We start from the raw sequence: 20355 nt of genomic DNA on the forward strand, positions 1-20355 counted from the left end.
CCAGTACCTACGGCCAAATTGTCAAATAAATGTAGTGGATTAAAAATTGCAAAATTTCCCTCTCAAATAGATGTATAAAGGAATGGAAGGACTTGATTAAACACACCTCACAGTGACCTAGAAGAGATGTATCTCTCTTTTTCCTTCTTTTCCAAATCACGACAGATTTTCTTGTGGGTTGGAAACTTAGCCAACCAGTACGAGACCAAGGAGGCGTGGAACTGTGCGCAGGAATACCTGAGGACCCACCCAGCAGGACGCGACCCCGACACTCCCATCATCTTCGTCAAACAGGGATACGAACCGCCCACCTTCACCGGATGGTTCAGTGCATGGGACCCACATAAGTGGAGTGTGAGTCTGTTACAGCCTCTCTTTGTGGTTTTAATACAATAATGCTGCATGACTACTACATCCAACACTGATTATGGAAGAGTGACACAAATGTCACATGAATACTATGAATAATCTTGTGCGAGCAATGATTTTAGGGATTGTTTGAAGATGAAGACGACCCTGCATGCTTACTAATTTTCAATCCTGGCTCACTTGATCTTCTCAACAGGGAGGCAACTCCTATGAGGAGATGAAAAAAAAGCTGAGTGATGCAGCATCTCTCTCACAGATCACTGTAGTAAGTGATTGACTGACACTAATCCTACCACTAATTGACAAAATGTACTAATATCACAAATGCAATGTTGTCTCTGTGTGATCATCTGTGAACAGTTTTGATGTTTTCTTCCAAATGTCATTTAAAAATCTTGATTTCACTCACCGATTTCATATGTCTTTAGGATCTGAACAACTCTAATCTCAATAAGAGTCCTGTTGGGATTAGTGGAGGTGGTTACAGGGCTCCAGGAGGCCCCATGAGCTCCCCTCCTGGCTACAGGGTCCATGGTGATTTGTCCCCCAGACCCTCTACTCCCACTAGCCCGTCTACCCAGAGAGCCCAAACCTCTGTGTCCATGAACCTGTCCCCTTCCTCTAGCTTCACTCCATCATCCCCAGCTGGTGGCACTGTGTCCCCCTCTGCTGGAGGATCTGGAATGTATCTGAACCCAGAGCTCCTAATCAACAAATCTCCCAGTGAGCTGCCGCAGGGAGTGGACCCCAGCCAAAGAGAGGTGAGTGCAGAATAATGGGTCTGGTGCAAATGGCACCATGGCATGGTTCACAGTGTCAACAACACGAATCACATCGGATCGGATCTTTTCCAATTCTGATTTTGGCCAATTTCTTATGTGGTCCTAATCAGATACCTCAATGTGAATAGTCATATCAGAATTCATGTGACTTTTATGTCACTGTACATCTACGTTTGTCGTCATTTGGGGCACATTAAAAAAAAAGTTTTAAATCAACAGCTTCACCTACAGAGAGTCACTGAAACAGGCACAAACTACTACAAGGATATGCAAAATGATGACAAAGAGACAAAAAATAACCAAGAGACAAGTGCAAAACAACACAAAAAGACTCAAAACTAAAAACAGATGGAAAATGACTGAAAGGAGACACAAGTAACTTCAAAAAGACATGTGCAGAACACCTAAAAGCAATGTATAACGGCTACAAAGAAACACAAAATGGCCACAAGGAGACACCATGTTTCTCTGAAACATAAAACAACCACAAAGAGACACTTTGTAGTTGTTTTGTGTCTCTTTCAGTCTGGGTGTCTTGCTCCTATGTAAGAAGGTGTGGGCAGGCCCTTTTCCATGTCTGTGCAGTGGGCGGTAATAATCATGTTGTAATTAGTAGATATAAACGTATCTTAATGTAATAACACAGTGAGTACTGTAGAGGTCAGCCTAACTGTTTGCTGTCCTCCTCTGCGCTCTGATTTCAGGACTACCTGTCTGATGTGGATTTTGAGAACCTGCTAGGAACAGGTCGCTCAGACTTCCAGCGGCTGCCAAAGTGGAGGCAGAGTGACTTGAAGAAAAAGGCGGGACTTTTCTGAGAAACATTTACTGTCGGATTATGCTTAAATGTTGTCAAACTTGTCTCACTGTATACAAAGAAAACGTATCTGTAAAACAAACAAACCGCATTTTAACTGTTGTTGAGAAAGACAGGATAGGAAGAGGCCTTGATCATTTCACCTAAATATTGTTTTGTTTTTTTAACTTTCTGACAATAGTTTTAACCAAGTTAGTGATTAAACATGTTGACTAGAATTAGATTACTACTATTGTGATAACAAAAATCAAATTTTGAGAACTTTACTTAAATTTTAAATAAGATATTTTGATTGTTATGCTTTATATTTATCTATATTTTTCAATGTTTTATGCTGATCATACCATGATCAAATTTTCTCCAAACTATTATTGTCATTTGCCATGTCTGAATCACTTATATTATGAATAAACACACAAAAACCTTCAATCTGGGACTTGGTTTTATTGGAGATCTAGTGCAAATGTGGATTAAGTGACAAGACATACAGAAAGCACTGACAGTCATGAGTCACGGAAACAACTGCTGTTCTACATCGGATGATGAAAAATAAAAATATAATATGATTTAAAAGATCAGGATTTATTTGACACAAAATACTTATTGTCCAATATATTTAGAGCAGATTCATGTATGATACAGTTCATTCCTTGATATTCAAAAAGGAAGTTATAAAGGATTTTAGTGTCTTGTAAAAAAACATTAAAAAAACATTGTGGAGCAGTCGTCCACTGTCGTCCACTGTCGTCTCGTCGTCTGACCATCATCATTATGGCATTAACATTGAGAAAACTTAAATCAAGGCTTGTTGTAGTCGGAGGAGTCATAAAAGACTAAACCAGCGGAGTTCTTGTTGAGTTGCTTGATAAATACAATGTTTCCATGAGCGTTAGTATGAGTTGTATTGACCTGAAAGGAAATATAAAGCCTCAAGAAATCTATAAAAGTACTATTCAGATATTACACAGCCAATATATCCTCAGCTGGAATTCACATCATTTACTGTACTCACACCCTAATATGTCACATACAGTTTAATGACTTTCTTTAAATTATTTCCACCATTTCTCATTCATTCACATTTTCACTGACTCTTGCTTTGTTACCATTACAGGAGTTCTTAACCAAACTTCTTTAAAACGCTAAAATTACACAATGACAGGAAAGTGTTACACAGACAATGTGAGTCAGCAGCTGCGGCACAGCAGATGTTTTTTTTCATGAAAAGTCTTATATTTCATCAGAGTTATACTATTTAGCTTTAAAACTGGACAAATTCTTTTAGAGTTTTCCAAAAAAAAGAAATGCTGCTGCTGGCACTGAGGGTTTTCCAAACACGGGCCTACTTGGCGTCGATGAGCATAAGATGCACAAACAGTCCGGCTGATGTGATGACGTCTCCTCGCTTGGTGAGTAGCGGGACGTGGCGATAACCTGGAAAAAAAGGAAGTTTTAGCTTCGTCAGCAAGTCAAAACCACTTCGTACTTCATATGCAGACAGAAAAACCTTAGTCATATAATTTAGATAAAGTTACTGCTGTTAAAGGCATTTTGAAAAATATGATAGTGTTAATGCTTCACAATGACCAAAGCCAAAGTTGCAGGTGAATATTAAAACCAGAGAGTGCTGCTTATCTTGTCTTGCATAATTATTATAAACATAAACATCTCTGTGTGACGTGATAATTCACTGATCAACCTCTCAGCTCTTAGTTCAACATCTCGGCACACTAGAGCAGCTAACATCTCGTGCTTTCTCCAGGTCTGTTCGAGCTGCACTGTCTTACCGTTCTGTACACTGGTGAGTGGTAGACAATACTGCCCGATGAGATCATTTTGGGATGTTGAGTCATAGTCCTCCACCACAAATCGCACCATGACCAGCTCTGGGACGTGGATTTCAAACTGGAAACTCTGATTCCACATTGGGTTGAACCCTGCAGGGATGGATTGCTCAGTTGGTGCAACTCACTAATAATACCGTATATATATAAGTTTGCTGCCACAGTGTGTGACATTTGCTTCGATAAAAAAGGATGTATGGTAGAATTCAGTGTTTTCACGTCTGTGTACGTTTGTGTGTTATGCTCACCATTGTTGTTAATGTGGTGTGTCACCTGGCTGTCAATGTCTTCTGGGACACCGTGGATCTCCACTCTCACCAGAGGGTCAACGATGGATTTGTGTTTGTCCTTGTTGATTTTAGGTAACTGTTGAGCTGAGATCACCTTTTGTATTGGGACACACAAAACACAAACACACAAAAATGTGACAAAACAAATATGGGGAAAAAAACCCGAATTATGCCTACAAGAGTAATTGGTAAATATTTAAAATACAAATTCAAAGTTGGTTTTCAAAAGAATTTGACCTTTGCAAATATTTGTTGGAACTTGGGGATACACACTAAGCTTACGGATGTAAACAGAAGCACCTACGGAGCACCTTCTTTCAAGTTTAACCTCTAATAAATCTTACCATGACATGAAAGGTCTTCCTCTTTAGCCACGGCCCCTTGGTTAGTGCGTTGGGATCAAACTGAGAGGACAGGTTTCTCTGAAATTCAGGTTTCAGGATGTAGCCACAAAAACCGTTTGGCAGAAACCGACCCTGGTTCAGATCCATCTCCTTGCAGGCAGTCTGGAAGTTCAGTGCCACTAAAAAACCAAACCAGAAAGAGAAGAAAGTGAAACCATTACTCTTAATATAACAATAACACTTCATATATGACTGGGTGCTTCTGGCTGGATTTCTGCAGGTAGTAATGGGAGTGTACCTATCTGGCAGCCAGCGTTCCACATAGGCACTGGGTTATAGTTGGAGGAGTCCGTTCTGGTGCCAGCTGGGTAGATTCGAATGAGTTTGTCCATGTTGTGATGGATGAAGGCAGTAGCTACAGAATGAGAACACATTAAAACACTGATGCTTTAACACACTTTCCATAAACTTCCCATAGTTTGTCAGTCAGATTAGTAAGATGTGGTGTTTACCTGAAGTCTCAGCCAGGTTGAAAGCTTTACTCTCCTTGAGGGATGACATCTCATAGAAGGCCTGGTTGTCCTTGGAGTGTTCAAAGCCATTAAAATGGACGCTCTTGCAGTAGATGACGATGTCTGAGAGCTGTTTGGCAAGTTTGATTTTTGATTTCTAAAAGGAGACGGGATAGTGGATCAGTTTTGTTCTGCTCATTCAAAGACGATATTTAAAATAAAATATATTACAGATGAGTAATAAGCACTTGTCACACCTTTGGTTTGGCTTTTTGGCCATTCTCCTTACAATCTGCAGCCTCATCATCCTCAGACACAATGTCTTCCTCTACGGTGTTGTTGTTGTTGAAGAAAGCATCCAGTTTGTTCAATCGCTTTCCCTTGATGAGGAACTTGCCCTTCAGTTCCTGCACAGAAACAGACAAAACGTCTCTTTATACAATTTAGAAACAATAAACTCATGATACACACTGTGCAGTAATGTGGCACGTAATTGCTGAATGCAGGGAAGCATATTCTTATTGCTCAATAGCAAAAAGCATGTGTTATTGGTTAATGCTAGTCACCCCCTCTCGATGACAGAGAGGAAAATGTTGCGTAATGCATAATTTTTATTTCATTTGAGCCTGACAATGCCACAGGCATTCATCCCATGGGTGCTACATTTGAACAGGGCTGCCCACAAGGGCTCAGGAATGTCACTGAAAGATGATTTGAGGTGCTAACATTCCCCCTTTCCCGCCTTTGTGTGTCTCTCCTAATAATGGGAGCAGTTCATAGAGTCATAGATGTCCTTACTAACAAAGATATAAGGTTTAAATGGGTGAAGATATGGGGAAAAATGAGGAAGATGGAAAAGAGAATGAAGAAACACATAAGAATGAAAGAAATGCCAGAACAGGCCAAAGGGATATTTGAAGAGAGATAAAAATATCTGAGAGGTAGGTGAGGTAAAGTGTAAACTGCAACCAGTTTGTGGAACAAAAAACACTTTCCTATAATGTAAACTATGTGGATTCCTTGCATGCTTTGAGTGCAAACACTAACCTCTGTTCACACTCAAATGAAATTCCACTGGCCACAACTTTGCTTATCAAACAACATGTTCTCTCACACACTGCCAAGCCGCACAGTCAGATCTTAACAAAAGTTAATTAACAACTTCTGTCAAGGTGCTCAGGCTAATAAAATGCAAAACTCCTGTGTACCAACATTATCTACACATGGAGGAGGAGCAGAGACTTGAAATTGATGCTGTTTTGATTATGTACTAGTGGTTTTTGGTGCTCACATAATGAGGAGGGGTGTTACTTTAATCTCATCAGCTTCCTTTCCCAGACAAATCTAATAGTCAAGTCAGTAAACAGGAAAGGGAAAGAAACTGGCAGAGTGGTTTATTAACTTGGAATTTCAAGGTGTGTTTAATCTGGGAGGGCAGTTACAGCAAGGCTCTAAAAACTGGTATGTAGTGTGAATCAGAGAGCTGAGGTTAAAGGCCACACACACACCTCTGGTGAGGGGAAGTTGGTGGGCATTTTGTTGCCCAGAGGCTTCGTGACTAAAGCATCACCCAGGATGGAGATCAAATGATGAGCCATGAGCTTCTGTTGGTCCAAGGTGCAGTGGTTCTCCAAGGACAGGATCACTGGATACTCAGATGTCTGGAAAAACAAAAGGAAACAATCATTCAGAGAAGGAGAAGCTCAGCCTCCCCTGACTGAATGATAACAATAGGAATGGAAACTAAACGATAGATCTGCTCCCACAGGTAATGTATCCCACATACTTTGAAGGCGTAGTCTTTGATGGCTTTGATGACGTCTCTGAAGATCACTTTGGATGTGAGTGTGTGGCCGTGGAATATAACAGGCTCCCCGTTAGCTCCATCCCAACAGTCCAGTTCCACACAGCGACAGCTCTTCATCAGTGCTCTGCAAGGTCAGAAAAAACCTTCATGAAAACCTACAATACTGGAATCACTCATGTCCTCTTTAACAGCGCATAAATGTTTCCAGGAACTTAACTTCCCACACTCCCTGTCCCTTAAAGAGTCACTGCTCCTGAGGTAGAACCTTTTGTGACTAAGTGCTACACTTGTGTGAATCACCAGACACTGGTTGTCGCTAGTATAAATATAAGAACTTGGGATTGGACTTTTTTTTGTAATACTACTGCTGTTTAAACAAAATTTAAAATATATATTTATATTATATTGTATACAGTTATGCCATAGTAAATTACAAAGATTAATACAATGATTTCATGTTTATCTATGAAAAAGGTGAATAAGAAAAGACTTCGAATTAAGTTCCCAGGTTTAGTTCCTGGTGGAAAAGGATGATCTGTCTGTCCAACATAAGTACAACAGGACACAAGCAAATACTAAATTTAAGGAAAAATAATACAATTGGCATAATGGTGTAAAGCTGTTTATATTAGTATGTTGGTAAAAGTAGTTACTTTATGTAGGCTTCTGTGCTGCTGGGTCCTTTTAATTGGTCCTCCATCAGGTATGTGTTGTGTGATGAGGAGATGTAGTAATGGTTGAGGGGCTGGTGCATGTCCTGGTACACGTGTTTATGGGCCGGGTTGAGGATGGAGCCATCCTCCTGGTGCAGGTACATCAGGAAGCCATCTTTGCTCATTCGCTTCTTCTCCTTTGCTAGTGGACAGAAAACAGACACAATTAATCTGAAACGATATGTGGAATGTGAACTACAGAATAAGGTCAACATAGAACATAATAATTCAACATGGACATAATTGTTCTGCACACCTGCTAGCAATACTGTGTAGTGTTGCATAAAACAGAAAAAGATGAATGATTCTGTTTCCGAGTTAACCTACCGTTCTCATCCAACTCGTATTTTTCAATCAGCTTTAGAGCGTCCTCTGTGGTTGCCGGTTCTCTTTGCTCATTCAACAGGAAGTTCCGCAGGTCTTTGACACTCATCTGACCCTCTGTTTCAGCGTATTTCGCAAAAATCACATCTACTTCCTCGCGGTGCGTCAGTAGGTTGTAGAAATCCTTAATCTCTGAATCCTCCAAGGTGCCTGAATTGGACGTGTCACATTTCTATGCAACATGAGACACGATGAGACAATCAATCAACCAGACAAACTAGATTTTAAATCGAATGCATTACTATGCATTTAATGAACAATACATTGATCTTAAATGATACAATGGCTCATTAATGAATTTTCTGAGGGACTCACCTTGAAAATTTCCTCTGCGTAAGTGTCGTTCACTTCAACGTTGATCTGTCGCAGGAAGTGCTTCACCTCCTTCAGGGTCATCTTGTTGTCCCCATTCTTGTCTGCTTTCCGCATGCAATTAATGATCCAGCTGGCATTTAGATGTAAGGATTTGGTTTACGCATATTCTACATGCTCAATTACACAACTCAACCACAGATTTCCCAAACATATTGCAATAAAGAATCAAACAACAAAGCACTTAGCAAGAGTTCAGTGGAAATATGTATGCACATTTCCCAATAACAGACTTTGTAAAGGATACTGCGCACTCTTCTGCTGGGGGTTGAGGTTGCGCATATTGCTGATGATCTTCTCCAAGCCGTTGACCCACTGTTTCGCCTCCCCCCCACTGGCTGCCATCAGGTCGAGATTTTTTTTGCGGCCCTTGAAGATGATGGAGAAGCACTTCTCTTCAACAGTGGGCTCGGTGTGTTTATTAAGTCCCTCAGACTGACGGCCCCTGCGCACTGAATCAATGTCATCAATGGAGACTGTATGGAGAGAGGATGGGGTTTGTTAGAAATTCTGGCTCTTGACACGTCGCCAAGCGCTGGTTTGGAAATAACTGGAGTTTGCATATTTAAGCCCTCCAACCATTAAATACATTCAAAGTGAAGCCTAAACAAGTCTAAACAGTACTTCAGCATGTTGTAGTTGCCAAAGACAATATTCAGATTATTTAAACATTGAGTTAAATTGAGTTTGACATGCTTCATCCCCTCAGGATTTCAAGTCTTCTCTATCTTTCACAAATTAATTATTCAATGGTGGAAACTCCCGGTCTGGATTACAAACAAAATCAAATCAATGTCTCCTTCATCCACAAAATGTAATGTAATATATTTGATATTACATTATAAACATACGTATAATACTACATTATTATATTTCCATTTTTGAGAAACACTCATTAGCAATGTATCAGTCCAAAACATATAGAACTTCATTTAATTGTCCTTCAATTCAGCCTTTAATTTGCACACATGTAGCTCAATACAAAACAAAATCTATTACAGAAATTCTACATTCTACTATGTTTTTTTTAATCAATTGTCTATTGTATCAGCATTCATAATTACTGTTTTTGTGGTTTTACTGGTTTTATTAGAACCATATATAGTGTGATATTTGGCCACAACCATGAAGTTGCTGGCAGTGACAGTTGGCACCTTGAAGCAAAACTTGATAATCCTTCCTTAGACAAGTCAGTATCTTGTGGCTGCAGACCTTTTTGTCCTGATGGGTACAACAACGCAGAGCACCATACACTATTTTTACATCTTATCTACAGGAAGGCATTTATTTCTGTGTGGGAGCTCATTTCGGTGGCCTTCACTCACAAGGCACAATGCGACAGATAAAAACACAACTCTTCATCAACAGCCTTCAAGCATACCGAAGGTTTGGACAATGGTGCAGTCTAACCTTCTGTGTAATTTTAAAGCAGTAACAACTGATTAAAAAGGCTGCACATTAATATGACTGCAGACATTTTTCATTTAAATGGGTGTTTTTAACCACCTAATGAATTTAAGCCCAATTTTCATTCTACTTCTAGTAAGTGTTTTTGTCTCCAACAGCTCCTGAGGGATCTTTAGATTCTAAATGAACCACAATCCTCAGTACTTTGTTATAGCATTTGGGGATAGTTGGTGTAGTAGTGGGTTTATCAGAGTTTTTCCATTTAAATAGCTGGCTTCTGCTGGAAATAATGTTCATTAGAGCAGTGAGAGAGAGAGAGAACCAAACCAGGAAAACTGTCAGCCATAAAACCAAAACAAAGAGCAAAAAGACACTAAAATGCTTGGTAGAGCTGCAGGGAAACTGCAGAGTTAAGTGTTTGTCACGATGAATGACCCCCTTCACATTAATGTAGTCACTTGATCCATTGTTAATATAGAAATATTGATTAGTACAGCTTTACTTTGTACAGTCTAAATGCAAATATTTCCCTTCCAGAAGATCCTAAAGAAGACGAATTTGCTCCAAAAAATCTCTTATGTGATGCAGAAATTAAGAATAACTTTCAGAGATTTGCTGTGTGGTGAGATATGAACTTGTACTTGAACTTACTAACTATCCAATAGCTACCAAACATACTGTGTATAACAACAGTAGGTTGATCCTGATCCTTATTTACCAAAAAACTGAACTGAGCAACTCCACATAAAACAGATTTAGTTTAGTTTTAAGAGCCCTCTGAGACTGTCTAAGCGACGATCTCTCAGACATCTGCTGAACAACCCAAACACATTCCATGGAGATTTGATTACTGCACTTAACAACAGTTTGATGCAATCTGGCCTCCCTTGATCTCCTTGCCTTACACATGGGCAACACATGCACTCAAAAAGTACTATGATGGACATTTCTAGGACAAAAAATTTGTTGTTAGACATCCACATACTGCCAAGGTCTGCACACAGCCAGTTTTTACCCATAGGTTTGGTGACAGCTCTGTTGTTGAGCAGCTTAATGTACGGAAGAGCATGCAGGACCACGCATGATGTAATCACACTAAATGGCAACAACCACCCATATAACAAAACCCAAAGAACACAGGCTTAGCTAAGAGGCCATATGTTGCAGCTGGGTTACAATCACAGTGTTTCTACCCTTTACATCGCGGGCTTGGCGAGTCTAATGAAGAGCGACCATTGTTTCTGTGAGGATGGGAGACTATCTAGGGGCAGGATGAAGCTAAAGGTCAGGCTACTTGAAGAGAAAAACACAACAATGAGGGGGCGGTGTGGTGAAACACACCCAAGGCTTGGTGGTATACCCTCAGCTGACTGCTGGATGAACAAAATACCTTGGAGGCACTCACCAGAAGAGGACTGTCTGTTTAATCTGTGCATGCACATTATCCCCAGCAAAATAAACGTCTGTAGAGGAGTTTAGGGTTGTGAATTTGGATCATTTTCAGAGAATGCCATCTGGAGAGCCTAACCACAATGTCCAAGTCATGTCATCCGTGTCACGTTGGCATTGCTTAAATACCAGATGAAATTTCACACAATGAGATTATTGTGGCAGCCCCGACAAAGTTCATGCAGCTATTTCTAAAACTCTTCTCTTCAAACTGACATCTACCTTATACAACCCTAACCTGACAGCATGTATGTGCATATGTATCTGTGTGTGTTTGTGTGTCTGTGAATGTTATCAAAGCAAATGACTGTCACTGAGTGTGGGAAAAAAAAAAAATCCAGAGTAGAGCGTGTGGATGATTTACAGGCATCATATCCTACATCCCAGTACGATTTTAGTACCGGCCAAAATCAAGAGTCAAAAAGTTACTGTAGTTTATTCAGACAAACTTCTTTCTATATTCGACACTGATACGTTGAGCAATTAATAATAAGCATATTATAACCTCTTAATTCGACACAAACATGTTAACAATCAGTAGCGTATTTAGATTATGACACAAAATGTATTTGGAGTTGTGTCACTATCATTTTCTGTCCATGGTTAAGTTCCGAGTACGTAGAGTACAGCGGGTTTTCTGCTGCAGCCGAAAACAACGATATGAAAAAAACAAAACAATTAGCTGCAAGATGCTAAAACACTATCTATAGCTAAAGGGAACGGCAGAGTAGGGTGGCAATTATTAATGGGTTTGTCAATACAAGCGATCACTTTCAGATACACAGTGCCATTTGATCCATTTTCCATATAAAAAATACTGTCTGTACAGGTTAAGGTAAGATGAGTGAGTATTGTTTACATATCCCAGAGTGACTCTGTATACTTGTCTTATAACATAACATAACATTATAACATATAACTCTCTTTTCCCAGATCCTAAATTCCGAGGAAAAAGGGAAAAACCTCATCAAGAGCAAGACAGGACAGATCCCTCTTCCAGCACAGAGAGAGACATGCAATCTGGAGAAACAGGGTGACCATATATAACCGGACTGACAGAAAGCTTAACCTATTGCAGCAGATGAATCTCATACAAAAAGTGCTTAGAAAACAATACGTGCTCTCCTCCCACACTCCCACCTTATGTCAAAGCACTTTAGAGCTGATTGGTAATTGTGGCTTGCTCAAGCCCACAGGAAAGCAATAAAAAATGCAGGCTTATGTCCGTAAACAGGAAATGCCTGTGAATAAAAAAGCCCATCTCTAAGCGAGTTTGGTCATGTCAACAGCTTTGACACATGACCGTTCACACAACTGCATCTGTCTGTCACCTCTGTATGTGTATCTAATGTGTCTGTATGGGGACTATAAGGTGGCCTGCTCTGTCTTTCAGTGTTTGTTCAAGACTCAGGCTCGAGGCAGAGGTTATCAGGCCCAGTACCAACAGCTGCTGCTGGGATGGGAGATAGATCAGCACTACCAGTGGCTCAGAGGACTTACAACATACATTCACACTATGACAGTGAACCACTGAACCCAGAAATCAGAGGAAAATAATCTCTCTCAGACACACATGGACAAACATACAGTCGGGATTCACACTAGTATTTTCCAGTCTGTCTTTGGCTGCAGTGTCTGTGTGAGTTGTTTCCATCTCACCACCACTTCTCGCATATTCTGGAGCACTAGTGGGATTTGAAGGGTGTGTTTGTGTGCGTGCATTGTAAAGCTATTGTTGAGATCTGAAAGGAGAACTCTGAGTTGACAGAATAATAGCAGAAAAAGACAGTGAGATGAAACAGCCCAAGTAAAATAACTTACAGAACTCAGAGGGATTTTAGTTTTATAGAGTTTCTCCTCTTTTTGTGCATTATGTAAAACTAAATCCCACCTCTCTCGCACACAAATAACAGAGGTACGCAAAAACACATGGAGAAGATGACACTCACAAGTTTGGTTTCGCCTGAATGTTTTGTGGGATTCATGCCAAAATGTTTTGCAGTCTTCCTGCAGCTTGAAGAAGCGGTTCTTCTTCCAGGAGCTCGAGCGAATCTTGACAAGCTCCCCGCCGAGCAGCAAGAACTGCAGATCTGCATCGCCCTCCAAACCTGGAGAGGGTGGAGAGAGGTCATACACAATTAATTAAACATTTAGATAACCTATAATGTTTTAATGTGGGATTATGACATTGTTACAAGGGAAAATAGTTCAGTAAGTATTAGTTAGTTTCCAATACACTTCTAATTTTATTTGCTTAGAAGGATTCTCCTGTGAGTTTGTATTGTACTCCCATTAAAAAAGAATGTTAAATTAAATTAAATCCTTACAGGAGGGAAGGAGAACATTAAGAGAGGCTTTATTTCAAGATTTAGATTTAAACAACAGGTGAATCATCTCTCTTCACTGGCTAGCACTCCTCCAGTAAAAGCTTAATGTGTAAAATCAGTGGTGTGGCCCTTTAAGCGTACACTATTATGTCCCTTTATAAAATCTTTATAAAAGTTTCTGGACATCATAATTATATTAAAACATGTCTGATTTCACTTTTATTACTATTACTTTTGTTTGAAAAGGCCCTTGTGTGGTTTGGTAATAGAAATGTGAGCACAGTCAGCTGATAAGATCTTGTCACAGTAAACAGGCTCTCTAAGGTGGACAGTGTAGTGTTTCATACAGCATTTCACAGGGAGCAGCGCCAGTGTCTTATCATTCAGGTGAAGTCATTTGCTGGTTATGGCTTTCTGGGAAGGGTGTGTGACATCAACTGAAAGAATGATTCACAATTCATGTACAACACCGAGCCACAAACAAGCTCACAGGACAACGTTTGGTTTTTTTGTTTTCCATCGGTGCAGATGTGAGGTAATGTTTGTGTTTGTCAGCCAGTATTTTGGGTGGGGCTGAAGTCTGCTTGCAGCTTTTTGGATACATAAATAATACAGAGCAGCAAAAGAAAAAAATCTGTATATGTCCTCTGAGTAAACAGGGCATTTGAGGATAGCTGCGTTCACTACAACTCAGCTGGGACTTTGTCAGGGTCGTGGGCAGGACCACAACATTACAGACATTTTTTCCCCAAATCGCACCACAAACTGACAGAGGCTGTTTATGAGCCTCTGGCCTCGGCGCCGGCAGGCTGGCTCGTGAGCTTTGACGCCGCCTCTGCTCAGCCAGGCTTATCTGTTGGAGGCAGAACTCCTTCAGCTTCTACTTGTTTGTCTCACTTTTTTCCATGTAATCTACTTAACCATGAAGAAGAGGTGCACGTACCGGCTTTATGTTATTAAAACAGAGCAGCGACAAAACATGCCTCTAAATTCGTAACACTTCCCCCACATCACCAAAGTGAGTCTTACTCTACATCTGACGGGTGTTTGTGAGCATATGAGTTTTCTTTTCCCCTTTTTTTTGCAGAGTAATCATTTCCAGGTTCAAGATCTTCAACCTAGTGACTGCCTACACCCTGTGAGGCAAGCTAGGGCAAGAAGACTGGAAGAATTAAGGTGAAATAACAGGGAGTGATAGCTCTAGGGCATTTACTAATAATAAGGGTTCACACACAACCTGAGTGGGAGTTTGTGACCTTTCTTTGGGTACAAAATAACACGTTTTGTCTTTCCAGTAACAAAATAACTGTGGTTTGAGATTTGAGGAAACTTTTTATACACGACAGACGCTCCAAAAGTGTGTTTGTGTGTATGAATGCCTAATAAAAGAAAAATAAACAGGTAAAAAATGCAACGGGTAAATAATATGTTGTAATTCACTCATGCTTTCACATGTTATAGCCAAATTCAGTGACTAGAGTCATGTGTCATTTGCTCTAGAGAGCTTTTCTAACAGTTTACTTTGCATTCATGTGCTGTCACTTCTTTCTAACTAATAAATACTGAAACTCTGCCGCTCAGTTAAATGACACAACATGAGAAACAGGAGGCACAGAGAAACCCCACAGAGGACTTTCCCGTCTGTTCATTACGCTCTTCTTTAACGTTAAACGCCTTCCTGTGTTTGTTTGTTTGTTTGTTTGTGAGGACATTTAATTTTCTTTACTGTCTCCTCTCGTCATCGTGGCACGAAGAAACAATCCACCGCTCCAGGCAACCCTTTAAAACGCGTCTTTACCGCACTACACAGTAGTTACCTGCCAGCAACACAAACACACGAGTTACCCTGTGAGGTTACATGATCAGTCATTTATGTTGACAAGATCAGGATCTATCTTTAATCCAAGCTATGAAAACATTATTGTGTACATGTGTGAGTGCGCGTGTGCGTAATGGCAAAAGAATTAGTGCGCGCGTCTTTTGGCACCTTTTTTTTGGTGGGGGGGGGGTGGAGACTTACCTAGGCGTTTTCCATTTTCCTTTGCAACTTTTTTCACCTGTTCCTGGAGAGCCTGCTCCTGCGATAGGGTCCTTTTCGGACGTTTATGTAAACAAGACATTGTGGAATGACTTAAAAAATTATGATAAAACAAATCAATATCCAGTCGCTCTTTAATCTGTGCTCGCCTGTGGAGGAGAAGCAGTCACTAGTAGTTCCCCCCTCAAGGGGCGGGTCTTAACACATCTATAGCGGTGTCTGTACACAGCTGCAGCCAGGACTAGGACTATATACACCTGAGTGGAAGGGGACGGTCTGTATAGGAGTTCTGGGTTAAACCCGATTGGTGTTAATGCCTCTGATTGGCACATCAGGTTGCTGTATCTTATTCCAAACACTATAGAGTCTCGAACACCAATCCTGTCACCTTGATGGATAGCGCCACCCCACGGATATGTATGGAAATCCTGACTTCTGCTAGAAACTTTTTGGGGGGTTTTAGTAAAGTATTTGAATCTCAGTTAAAATGTGGTTGATGGTAGAAACACAGCTGTACTTGTCCCTTTAGTATAGATCTGTTGTTGTGGTCTTTTCCTACTTTGTGAAACGTGATATTGTCATGGCAACCAAACAAAACCACTGCTGCAACTTTGAATATCTGTGGAGGATACTAGTTACTCAATAAATGTAACTTATTACTCATTACTACTTTCAAAAGCATATTAATACTTTACTTTACTTCCTGCCAACATCAATTAGTTGCACTATTAGTTATATTACTTTTCTACTACTCCCCACTAAAGTGATGATCCATCTTTTTCCATCTTTTATGATAAATAAAATGGATCAAAGAATGTGATTGGATTTCAAATTAGTAGGAGTAACAAAAGTAACGCTGTAAATAGGCTATATTTTTTGGGGGTAATTATTAGTAATTAATTAAATTACTAGTTACTGGGGAAAGTAATATTATCACTAGTAATGAGTTACTGCCCAACACTGGCTATTTGCATTTTTCTGATTTTACCCTTTTAAAAACGTCTCAGCTTCTCTTTGACACAGGTTATAATATAAATTAACTCTCTCTCTAATATAAACTCTCATTTCACATATGAACTTAAGTATAGTGAATATTACCCACTCCTCTCTTGAACAGGTGAGACCTCGAAGTGATAAAAAGGTAGTAAATCTGTGCGCCACCACACACCAACTCACCAACGTTCCCAGCTGTGCCATTTAACTCCATTGTGATTCCAGTCAAAATAAACCACCATGCGCCGGACTAAAGTCCTCTTTTCTCCTCCGAGATAGTGTCGACTATACGTTAGGAGTTATCACAACCATAAAAAACTTGTCTGCTTGTCCTGTGCAAGGGGGAAAAATCCAATCTGCGCCCCCCTCTCTGAGCCGACCCACACAATGCGCAGTTAATTCCAGCCCATCAGGCTCTTATTCGCCCTCAGTCCACACCCACTGCAACACCGGTCTGACAAGTACAACACTGTGTTTGCTGTCATGAATTCTCATTCAGCTCCCTCCCAATAGAAACTGCACCTTTGGGAGGAATTCTATCAACATAGGCTGGAAATAAACACTTGCACAAGGTCTAACATAAACCTTGTTAAGATAATGTTATATGGAGCCTTTTGCTGTGTGCATTAACTCAGTGTCCTGATTATTATTTTTTTTCTTTCTGTAGTATTATGACACCCTGAGTGTGATTTGATTTGCTTATGGGTGTTGCCCTTGTCTGGTGCAGACCTGGCATTTATGGCATTCTGAGGTGTGCTCTTGCCTCTCCCCTCTACCTTATTACACTGCACAGTTAATGTTGGGAGTATCATCACTGCACATCACACCATAATCTGCAGTCATCACTATTGTAATTCCTAAGATCTTTTACGTGATCTCGGCCTTCTGACAGCAGCTAAAGGCATCAATCCGTAGTAGATTCAGCACCAGTGTTTGGCTGATTTAAACAGAAATATGTGCTAAAGCAACAACTCAACGCTAAATGAGCAGGTGCTGTTTGTCATGCATGCCTAGCCCATCTCTTGTGAACACAAAAATACTAGCAAATTATTAAAGGGGGTCTTGGTCTTGGTCTTCTTGTTGTTCGTGTCAATTATATAGCCAATATACTCTAAAGTAGTAGTAGGTAAATCATGTTTGTGCCGTGGACACACAAGCTGCTGTTTGTTGTTAGAATGTAATATATGAGGGATTAGACAGATTCCTCTTTGTGCCTCTCTATTGTCAGTGTCTGCCAACTTGTTCTGTCCTATGAACTCTCATGCTGGGGCAAGTCTTGTGAAAAAAAACCCTGCTCTTTCTCTGGCAAACCACGAGGCTCTACAAAGTGAGCTCAACAATCGCCTCTTTGAGAATCCCACTTGAGCACTGCAGCTGATCAGTACAGTCAAGGATTTTGTTTTGGGTGTCTAGATTTTTGGCAAACACTGACTTTTAGTAGGTATTTCTTACACAGAAACCAGACTTTTTTGTATGAGGCTCCACAAGATTTTGCATGACACAATCGGCTGAAGCCACTTGTCCTTACATACCTCTTTCAGTACCTGTTTGTACTTCTTGCACTGTACAAGGACAGCCAGGGCCTCTTTCAAGGTAGCATCACAGAAAATAAATCACATAGGCAACACAGCTACACCTCAGACCACAGCAGGGTATGAGGGTGTGATTGTTTAACAAGCGTGTTCCTTGTGGTCTCATGAGATTCAGTTCATCAGGTGACACATGTAATGTCTCCTCTCCTGACTGTATACATGCTACTGCAAAGAATGTCAACATTTAATAGGGTCACTGACCTTACTGTCTTAATTAATCAGCTTTTAATTATTTATTTATTTTTGTTTCAGTCAGTTTTAGGACATCAAGGAAACTTTAGTTCTTTAATAGTTCCGTGCCCACTGGTGTATTAATGGTATATTAATATATGTATATATATATGAATATATAAATATAGTTTTATAACGTTTTTATAAAGGTGAAGTTTCATTTAGGCGATAGTGACAAAGGTATATCTTCCTCTACAGTAAGTAAGTAAGTAAGTAAGTAAGTAAAGTCTTTATATAGCACTCTTTTAAACACAGGTTACAACATCAGTACAGGAAAGCAAAACACAATGTTTATGTTCAGTCAAAATGTAAAAAAATAAAGATTGTGGATTGTGTACTGATAAATATATGTTTGTTGGTTGGTTTTTGGAACATTTAACAGTGAAAAAAGTCCTATATAAGCCCCTCTCATATTTAAAGACTTCATGTGTAAAAAATGGTGAGTATGAGTATGATGGTATGTTCTTCAAAAATGTCTTTTTATGAATGTATTGATGTGTAATATTGTGTTCACTGCTGGATCTTTTAGAAATGGTTAATATTTACACCAAATCATGTTCTTTTCCAAAGTATGTTTTAAAATCCAGCATCACATGTTTCATTTCATTTCATGTCCCATTCAAAAGAGCAATGTTGTATATTTTCTTTTATACTGTTTATGTTTTGTGACATCCGGAGTGAAAGAACGGATGTAGGCTACCTGCGGCCGTCGCTACGGCAACAACATGTACACAAATATGGCGGAAGAGCACCGAGCTGTTAATGAAGCACAACATTGAGTTTAAGCTGCAGCTGTAGCCAAATTGTTAAGTATATATCTGACAGGTGAATGATTGGTGAAACAGTCCTCGCTAACGCTCCGTGTAGCTTTTCTGTTTTGACTTCGCCTTTACGTGCTGATAAACTTCACGTTACACGAGAGACTCAGTGTTTCTGCACCATGTTAGAGGAGCAAGAGGCGAGGAGAAAATCCCAGTTTGATCCGTCTGTGAACAGTCACAGACCCGCATCAGGAAAGTCACAGGTAACACACACCTTACACTTTACAGAACAAACTCAATTCCTATTCAAGTAAAACGACTTCACGTCTCCTCCTTGTGCATTAGGACATTTCTCATGTGTTAGCGAGCACTTTCAAGGACCTTTACACAAAAGACATCATTGGGAAAGACACTTTGTCCAACCTCATCAAGACAAAGAGTGGACGGAGCAGCTACCATGACAGATATGTGGAAGAGCTCCAGCAGGTAGCCTAACTAACAACCCCGTGATTGAGGCAGCCTCTACTAAATGCAAATATTACAACCGTGTGTTTAAATCAGTCATTTATTTCCAATCCAGGCTCACTCTGAATACAGCCGGCGTGTAAAAGAGGCCGACATGCTGGAGAGTCATATAATTGAGGCCAGAGCTCGGGCTGCAGCCACAGAAAGCCAGGCCTATGAGAGGATGAAAGAGAAGATCGGAGATGTTGAGGATCACCAAGGCCTCCTTACAGGTGAGACGAGACACTGTCATGAGTTGTTACACTGCTGTGAACTGTGCTGTTTTCCTGAAGTACACACTATGCTGTCCAGGGATGTTATAATGCTCTTTATTTGATGTTATCTTTTTATCTCTAATTTCAGTCAAATCAGCGTTTACCTGGTGTGTAGACAAAGATCTTCTTGAAACGAGCAACCTGATTTCCCCCCAGGACTACTTAGCTACGCAAAAACCAAGGGTGGAAGCACCAGCAGCAAGTACATGATCCTCTATGGGACTTAAATTATTAATGACCAGAGTGTTTTTGGCTCAGTATTTCACTTTTTTCTCTTTTTTTCCTGTCAGTAAAATCAAATCCTGCCAAACCCACCATCGCCTACACAATGCACATGTCCAGGGAGCCTCAGGATGATGGGTACACTCTAATTGCCCGTCCAGAAAAGTCAGTGCCAGAAACGAACGGGTCTGATGTCAGCCTGACCTTCGAATCCAGCTCAGATACCCCAAAGGGGAAGAAAACTCCCAGGGAGGTGAGGAGTCATGAACTGATTACTAATGCATACAGTTAACTATGAGGTGCCGTTTGTAAAGCGGCTCAC

The 20355-nt window shown here is 40.3% G+C and overlaps 3 protein-coding genes across 5 annotated transcripts in view; 2 read left to right on the forward strand and 1 right to left on the reverse strand.

Annotated features, from left to right (window-relative positions):
• vill (villin-like) overlaps window positions 1-2375 on the forward strand; it is a 13322-nt gene extending 10947 nt beyond the window's left edge. Inside the window, exons 18-21 of one of the 2 annotated variants that reach the window (XM_035652023.1) lie at window positions 166-354; window positions 566-634; window positions 798-1130; window positions 1856-2375. In XM_035652023.1, the coding sequence (XP_035507916.1) occupies window positions 166-354; window positions 566-634; window positions 798-1130; window positions 1856-1969 (705 nt within the window). In that variant the 3' untranslated portion in view covers window positions 1970-2375. The remainder of the gene's footprint in view (window positions 1-165; window positions 355-565; window positions 635-797; window positions 1131-1855) is intronic. The other variant, XM_035652031.1, reaches the window with a different exon arrangement.
• Window positions 2376-2392: 17 nt separating this feature from the next.
• plcd1a (phospholipase C, delta 1a) lies at window positions 2393-16842 on the reverse strand. 2 transcript variants are annotated; one of them, XM_035652050.1, is made up of 15 exons: window positions 16632-16842; window positions 13040-13198; window positions 8482-8710; window positions 8178-8307; window positions 7806-8034; window positions 7419-7620; window positions 6745-6889; window positions 6467-6619; window positions 5216-5365; window positions 4959-5115; window positions 4745-4861; window positions 4447-4625; window positions 4061-4196; window positions 3756-3905; window positions 2393-3402 (listed from the first exon to the last, which is right to left on the reverse strand). In XM_035652050.1, the coding sequence occupies exons 1-15, from the start codon at window positions 16660-16662 to the stop codon at window positions 3311-3313; spliced, it is 2259 nt and encodes a 752-aa protein (XP_035507943.1). In that variant the 5' UTR covers window positions 16663-16842; the 3' UTR covers window positions 2393-3310. The 2 variants fall into 2 exon arrangements, with proteins under 2 accessions (XP_035507943.1, XP_035507935.1); XM_035652042.1 differs by lacking the exon at window positions 16632-16842 and adding an exon at window positions 15438-15735.
• A 2262-nt stretch (window positions 16843-19104) lies between these two features.
• dlec1 (DLEC1 cilia and flagella associated protein) overlaps window positions 19105-20355 on the forward strand; it is a 12124-nt gene continuing 10873 nt past the window's right edge. Inside the window, exons 1-5 of the mRNA XM_035653597.1 lie at window positions 19105-19295; window positions 19378-19518; window positions 19613-19769; window positions 19900-20013; window positions 20102-20286. Coding sequence (XP_035509490.1) covers window positions 19212-19295; window positions 19378-19518; window positions 19613-19769; window positions 19900-20013; window positions 20102-20286 — 681 coding nt within the window. The 5' untranslated portion in view covers window positions 19105-19211. The remainder of the gene's footprint in view (window positions 19296-19377; window positions 19519-19612; window positions 19770-19899; window positions 20014-20101; window positions 20287-20355) is intronic.

This window comes from Morone saxatilis, unplaced genomic scaffold (genome assembly GCF_004916995.1).
Source record: "Morone saxatilis isolate NCDOM2014 unplaced genomic scaffold, NCSU_SB_2.0 Contig0, whole genome shotgun sequence".
In the NCBI taxonomy this organism is placed as follows: domain Eukaryota; kingdom Metazoa; phylum Chordata; class Actinopteri; family Moronidae; genus Morone; species Morone saxatilis.

What these genes read in the sequence shown, in the direction of transcription:
- plcd1a (XM_035652042.1), bottom strand. Translation starts at nt 15,537, where the DNA reads ATGTCTTGTTTACATAAACGTCCGAAAAGGACCCTATCGCAGGAGCAG. An exon ending in GGAAAATGGAAAACGCCTAG is followed by an intron (nt 13,199 to 15,437) that starts GTAAGTCTCCAC and finishes CACCCTCTCCAG; the next exon opens with GTTTGGAGGGCGATGCAGAT. An exon ending in ACGCAGAGGAAATTTTCAAG is followed by an intron (nt 8,035 to 8,177) that starts GTGAGTCCCTCA and finishes CATGTTGCATAG; the next exon opens with AAATGTGACACGTCCAATTC.